At 43.0% G+C, this 7,450-nt stretch overlaps 1 protein-coding gene across 1 annotated transcript in view; it reads left to right on the top strand.

Moving 5' to 3' along the window:
- Positions 1-249: 249 nt before the first annotated feature.
- LOC131264189 (uncharacterized) overlaps positions 250-7,450 on the top strand; it is a gene marked incomplete at its 3' end in the record, with an annotated part of 39,097 nt that continues 31,896 nt past the window's right edge. Inside the window, exons 1-2 of the mRNA XM_058266477.1 lie at positions 250-352; positions 1,388-1,856. Of these exons, the coding sequence (XP_058122460.1) occupies positions 1,730-1,856 (127 nt within the window). The remainder of the gene's footprint in view (positions 353-1,387; positions 1,857-7,450) is intronic.

Here is a 7,450-nt window from a genome sequence, read left to right as displayed (position 1 = left end):
CATTTCTTTGTAAAAGTGAACAACAAGATAAAAACAGGAAATAACAAAATTTTGACTGGGCATTTAATAGTACCCTAGATCAAATAATAAATTAATCAATAAATCAACAAAACTTAAGATCGCCAGCATCGTCTTTACCGCCGACGATGTAATTGTGAAGAAGTGTGCGGTACATTCGTTGAACACGAAGCGGAGATCGCTTTGCGCCCAAGAGAGTTGGAGCGCTCGACTCTTTTATCGCCATCAGTCACACGACAGCCGTGTTCCGGTGCAGACGTGCAACCTGTTCGTTCAGAGCTCCCCGCGTCCGTGTTCAGTGCGTGTGTGGTGCGCGGCGTTCGTCTCCATGCGGGTACGGCTACGTTTGAAGTTGTGGTTTTTTTATTCGAAAGAAACGCGGAAATGCCCGCCGCTTTCCACGCCATCCGAAGTAGAGGAGGATTTTGTTGCACTCTCGCGAACCGAACTATTTTTTATTCGTCTTCATTTTTTTCCTCATAATTTACACACAGGCGAGGTTTAGAAAACTGCAGTAGGCTACCCCTTTTAGTATCTTACCTCTTTTAAGTAAGCACAAAACCAAAACATATCTGAGAATATGTAATACAAATGTGGGATAGATTCTTTAAAATCAAGCTTAAGTTCCTCTAGTTTCAAAAAAAGGTCAACACTCTAGAGAATAGGATTGTTGAAATAAAACTCCCAATTTTTCCGTTACCATCTTTCGGCACAACGCACCCAAGCGCGCCCTTGATCGATACTTCAGCTTCCGGTGACCGTTGTATCCGGTGGCGCGGGTTTTCGAAAAGTTTCCCCGAAGATGGAAAGCGCCGGATTTTTCAACTCATCAGTGCATTTAAATGAGGGAGAAAAAATCGCGAAAGGTGCTGTTGGTAAAAGTTGATAGAAAAAGGAACCCTTCCGAGATGGGCTTGGTTTGTTCGGTGCCGGGTGAACTCCTTGGCAACGAAGGTTTTTTTTGTTTTTTTTTTCCGTTTCATCTTGCCTGTGCGAATCATCTTTTTTTTTCTCTATCCGCGCTCCACTTTTGCCACGTCCTTTCTTGGCTCAGGCCGGCATTGTGTGCTCAGTAAATTGAGTGAGCTGTAAATTAAGGAGCGAAAAAAACTTTCCCTATCCGAACGGAAAGTGTGCCCGCCTAGCTGTGTGTCGCCCGAGTTTTTCGTCCTGGGGCCGTGATTTCCCGATTTCGAATCAAAAGTCCTCACCTTACCGCTCGTTTCCGGGCATTCCGGGATGGGATTTGATTTTAATTGCTTTAAGAAGGTGGATGAAGCAAAACTGTTCGCCCTCGGGTGGGGTAGGGGTTTGTGTTTTGGTTTCTTTTCTTTTACGATTTTTTTCTTCTGTTCTTTCTCATCCGCAGAGTGTGCCAACAAAAGGGGGGAAGGAGTGCAAATAGAAAAGAAAAATCTGTCGAAAGAAGAAAAGAAAAGCGAAACGCGATACAACAGTCAAAACGCGAAAGTGAAAGTGCACCTGGTTCGGTTCAGGGAAAATCCTTCCCGGAAAATTCGCGGTGGTATTCTCCCTTTCGCATCGATACTTCCGAGTGCTTTCCCGTCGTGAGTTTTCGTCGCGGGTGTTTTAGTTTTCCGCTCGGGGAAAAGAGGATTTCCGTTACGGTTGCGCCCGCCCGCCAGCGCACGGGTTCATTTTTCCCAACCCTTTTTTCCCACGTGGCAATCGGCAAAGCAAAACAGTGCACATGTGTGACCAGGGGGGCAAGCGGAAGAAAAAGGAGAAGTTCCAGTACAACAAATCGATCATGGCCGCCACGAGCGTGGTGGTGCTGGACCGGGGCAACAACACGACCTGCACCATCAATTTGCACGGTGAGTTAACGCTTCGTCCCGGTTTCCTTTTGTCCGTTGGAGTCATTGGAGTGGTATTCGCAAACGCAACATAAAACGGGAACACGTGCTTGGAAGATGGGCCAGCAAACAAATTCATTCACAATTCTTGCGGTGACATAAGATCACATCTGGTTTTGAGTTCGGCAAAAGTGAAGCTGATTCAGCGAGAATGGAAAAAGAAATGAAAACATTATGACCCTTTCAAGCCGTCGTTTCAGTGCTTCCATGTTTTGTCGGCCTGCAAATGGCCTTTCTGTTTATTTGGATCATGAGGAGCTTTTTTTATGCTAACATCAGACACTGCCGATGGATCCTCAACTATCGGTTAATAGAGGATGAATGTTCTAGGAAACATACGGTTAGTTAGACAAATGATTTAATCTACTTCCGGTTTATTTTGTGATAATAGAAGTGTGCTTAATCGGATGCCGTTTAACATTTTGAGAAAGATTTGTTAATATTTTTTAAATTTACCGCTATATAAACTTTTTTTGTCACAGAATGATGATTTCTTTTATTAAACTTCCTTTCATGGTCCATTTTGCCTTTCTTTCAATTTCTATTGCCTTTCTTTATCAAATTTAGATTTTCTTCCAAAAAGCATTAAAAATGTATTCTGGTAGCAAAATGCAAGAAGTAATTTTCTGATGAAAAATGGCCTCGACTTATAGGATAATATGTTCAACGTAACATAAACTAATAATGTTATTTTTGGGTGTAAAATAGGTGAACAAAACGTCAAATTAAGATTTGGAAAAATATGGAAATGGAAAAATTACCTCATTTACTAGAAGTTGCAGATCGGACTCCTGTATAATGTTTTTACCTTTGTCATTCAATACATGATGCTTCCATCCTCTCTTTTTCGAAGCTACACAAAATTAAGCTACTATTTAACCAAGCACTAAGCTCTTCGCCACTTTTCAGCCACCAAATGGTTGTGCAAAGCGTTGTTCAACTGGAGGCCCGGCTGTGTTCAACTTTTGGGCGCCACGCTTTTTCGTCAAGCTCCAGCGACCTGGAGCGTCCGTTCGAGGGCATCAATTTGGGGTGGCCCTTGGCGTGGTGCAAACCCGAACGCCATTCACTCACGACCGCCATCGCGACGCTCGCGGTGGGGTCAACCTTGGTGGCGCATAGGAAGGAATGGCAGGTTTAAGCCACCGTTTGAAGAGCTAGACCTGTTATACGCGGCATGGTGGCGTTCGAGTGCGAGTTAGAAGTGAGCAAAAGTTTGAAATACGTTCGAATGGTAGTGGGGCTAGAGAAAAAAGGCACACGATCGTTCCCAATTGCTGGACACAACAAGCACGCACACATGCAGGGTGGGTTTGTAGACCGCGGCCGATTCCGAAACCGTGGGTTGATGCATTAGTCTGGCTGGCGACCCTGAGACGACATCCGTCAACGGATGCGGGGCACCATGCTCGGAAGCATGGAAAGAATGCACGAGGAGAGGGCACCCGTGGGGTGGAAGCACCAGCCGTTTGGCGTTAGTGTGCGGATCGTCACGTGTGCAGCAGAATCTGCACAGACGTTAGAACTGCTGGTTGCCGTTGGAAGTTGTTTTTTTTTTCAAACTAATTATGACGCTAATTTTTTATTATTTTATTGAAGTTAAAGTTCACTTCGATAAAAACAAACATTAAGAAGAAAGCATGATATTCAAACAGGTTTTTATGTTTTAAAACGAGAACCATAACCAAAGAGATATTCGACCAAGGAAGTATAAAACTAGTTTAACTTAAATTGATTTTGGAAAGCAACTTATACTTCATCTATCGATAAAAGATCGATTTCCTTTCTGCATGCTCGCTTACATTCCAAAAGAAGATCAGTTATCGTTTTGTTCGACATGTTTCCATCTTCTGCTACAATAATATGCCACCGACGCATTTAGCATACATCCGGTTGCTAATTCAGCACCTAGCAGCTGACCAAAAACCAAGACGGTAATTTTCGATGGTGACAAATGCGGCTGTAGGTTTTTTAGTTTGTTTCTTTATGGGTCGAGGAACTTTTTCCTGCTCTGTGTTTGACTTGTCTTATTTTAATTTGCAGCAATCAGTTCACGATCGATCGTTTGTTGATTTTTCCCTCTGATTCTGTTTAACGTGCACACGCTGTCGGAGCGATTTTGGAACAGATCGGCAAGTTTGTGGGAGCAAAAGGTAAACAAAAAAATGGACAATAATCAACATGCCACCGGAGCGTACCTTGCACCTTGTGCCCCTAAAGCTGATGCGTTATTCTCGCATTTTTTAGGATATTTTTAGAATTCATTGACAGTTTTTTTTGTCCTCTGATTGCCACCAACATTTGAAATGTACTACATTCATGTTTGCTGACAAACATTAATTGCTCGTACGAAACAAAACGATAGCGCTTTTGGCAGTTTTATTGCTTGCAAACCGTCCGAATGCGCATAATCGGCTTCTTTTATGGTAGTTTTTTTTTCGTGAGCTTCTTATGCTCACCTTGGTTGTGCTCCCTGCCTGGGTGCGTTAGCAACTAGGAAGAGGACATTCAATCCGATTTTCGGGAAACCTGACCCCATGAATGGGTCGCGTGTGCATTAAACTTGCTGACCGTTTCTGGAAGGCAGAAAAATGTGTTCAACACCACTTTTGCCATCGAGATTGGTGTAAAGTACTCTTTATCGATAGGAGTGTTTTATTTTTCTTCCTCTACAATGCCCTGGTGCCACCCGAGAAGAATCGCACGCACAATTAACCCATAGTGTTTGTTTGTTTTTCAATCGACTCTACCGTTGACCGACATTTGCTTGCGCAAGCATCAGTGCGAAATGATTTGAGGGAAGACCCTGTTGAGCTCCCGTTGAAATCGATTGAATGAAAGCGCGAAGTAGTTAGATGCCAGGGATGCCACCGCTCCACGTACGAAGCGGCTTGTCTTATCTTGCTTTCGTGCAGCGAACTGTCCACCCGATCGTGGCGTTATCAGTGGGCTTCTTGGCCGGGGCACTGATAACGGTAATAATTACAGCGTGGCGAGTGCACTTGGCATGAAAACGTGAGCGCAGATTATCGCTTTTAGCGGTGGAAGAAAATGAGGTTGAACTGAATTTTTAGTCAAATTTTTCCCCTTCAACTCTACAGCATCTTTTCATTACTTTCAAGTTATTAAAGAAGTGTTGGGGGTTATGCTACTTTTTAATATTTTTAAAAGTCGTTTAGTTAATACTTTCCAATTGCTTAATTTAAATTCACTCAAAGAGTGGTAAAAAAAAATTATCTGAATAATGTATTACCACGTTATATTTAATAATTCTAGCATTGTGCCCATTATGCGATTGAGTTCCGAAGAAATTGTGTTCTGGCTTCAAAATCTGCATTTGTGATTTTCAGGAAAAAAAAAGAACTGTTGCTTATTTGCAATCGGTTTCGCCTCATTTGGGGCCGAAATTACTGAAACCATAATCTACATTCAGCCAGCTGGTTGGTAGCGCCCGTCTGAGATTATACCAGCGGATGGAACTGTTGTGACTGCATCTCTTGATCACTCCCTGCTCCTGCCCCACGCCTTATCGTGACGCGAGTTATGCGATGAATTATGGGAAACGAAATTGCTTCCGATTTTTATTTACGACGCCAGCGTACTTTTAATGTGCAGCGTATGCTGTCGACTCTGGAGGGCATATGTTTTCTTTTCTTTCCCCTCCTGGCTGGGATGGCTCCTCCGACTTCCTATCAGTGCCTCGACCACCAAGCGTGTGTCCGTGCACGGGGCGTGTGGAGTTGGAAAAAGGGCAACGGGAGCGAAAAGCGCTAATTGGCCACTCGATTGACATATGCTAAATTTGTTTCAAATTTTCCATTCACTTGGCTGTGGCCAGTGCAAAAAATGACGGACAAAATTAAATAACATGTGACTTGTCCGTTTGCTTTGCCACATGTTTCCTGAGCAGCACCCGGATCGGGCAATATCCTTATCAGTCGTTCCCGTGTGTTCTAACTCCATCTTCTAGAACTATGGAGATGTTTCATGAATTGTGAAATACACCAGCTGAAGATCGGGATCGTGTCGGCTTGTTGTCGGTGTTTAGTTTAATCCTAAAAATAAAAATAGACCTACCTCCTAATCAAAGTGGAAAAGGTCAGTGCAATTAGATAATCATGGTTTTTACGCGGCGTTTATTGAAAATTGGCTTGCTGTTTGCGTTAAAATGTGTCCCCTTAACAGCTCGGGATTAACCTATCAAGCCGCCAACTGGGAACTTGTTTCGAAAATTGTGAAATAATTATCAATTGGTTTGTTGTGGCATGTTCGACTGGAAAAGATTTGGATTTTTTCATTTTTCCTGCTGCCGTCTGTTGAAGGTTGCCGCGATTACTCAATGCAGTGGACAATTTGACAGACGTTGTGAAATAGGTGAAAAGATAACCGAAGAAAGAATCTTCCCCCGTCCATCCTAGCCTCTTGTTCGTCTAGTTTGTTCGATAGGAAAAATTGTGTTAATACCGAAAACCGATTAATCTTGGACTGAGCTAGGCGACGTTCTTTTGTGTTTTAGATGCATCACGGCTTGTGGCACGTTAAGGGACAATCTTGCACGCTCGTGTGCCGTTTGTTCTGGAAGGATTTTAATCTCACTAAATATAGGCACTTGTAAGCAGATACGCTTTCGTCAGTGAGTGGAAAACAAATTTGTGGCATGTGCTTTGTGGTAAGTGGTCGATTTTCTAACATGTAGCGATTCCATTCAAGAGCACAGGCGAAAGCAAATTCATCAGTGATTCGGAGAATTGTTTGAACAAATAATTCGCAGAATTGTGAGCTTCCACCAACGAGTATGTACGCCGAAGAAAAAGGATGAATTATCGTGGGTTGGTTTTTAAAGACTACATAAAAACGGATCCATTATCTGTTGAAACGAAGTATAACATAGAGTTTTTCCTCCTATCGATAAACTCATTCGATTGAATAATCGAGATAGGATAAATCGACGAATCAATCGTTATGAAGTGTAGTAACAATCTTGTAGATCTTTTAAAAAATATTGTTGTTGAAACGAAAAAATGCCCCTGAATTCAAATCTTCCTGACAGCAAGGGATGACGAATCATTTCCATTCGCCAATGGTCATGCATCAAGCTGCACTAAACGACCTACAAGGGCAAACGCTGGGGAGGGCAGGCTGTGTAAAAGTGCAATAATGCCTTGTAATTAGCTCCTGCGTACAATTGTGCACTCGTAGGTTGTTTGATGTGAGCGTTTTTCTTCTTCTACCGTCGCCGTCCAGCACGCTTGATTCGCTTCCAAAACGCTGGAAAACGGGCGCTTGGCCGCTGTTGCTCTCCTATGTTGTTAGGTCTACTGCATGCATTACACTGCACTATTTTGTCTTTGCTTCTTTTTCTTTCTTTGCATTGCGTTTCCTGAGCCTCATCAAAAATCCAACGAAAAAGACATTACGCCGTGCGACATTAGTGAGAAGCGATTAGCAACGATGTCTTGGTTTTTCTGCCGTTTTCTCGAGTCATTTCTGGCAGGTCATGCATTTCATGATGTGCAGAATCGCATATGATTTAGGTTGCCATTTACACTGCAAAA

Source organism: Anopheles coustani, chromosome 2 (genome assembly GCF_943734705.1).
Source record: "Anopheles coustani chromosome 2, idAnoCousDA_361_x.2, whole genome shotgun sequence".
Classification (NCBI taxonomy): domain Eukaryota; kingdom Metazoa; phylum Arthropoda; class Insecta; order Diptera; family Culicidae; genus Anopheles; species Anopheles coustani.
This window is presented reverse-complemented; position numbering and strand designations above follow the sequence as displayed.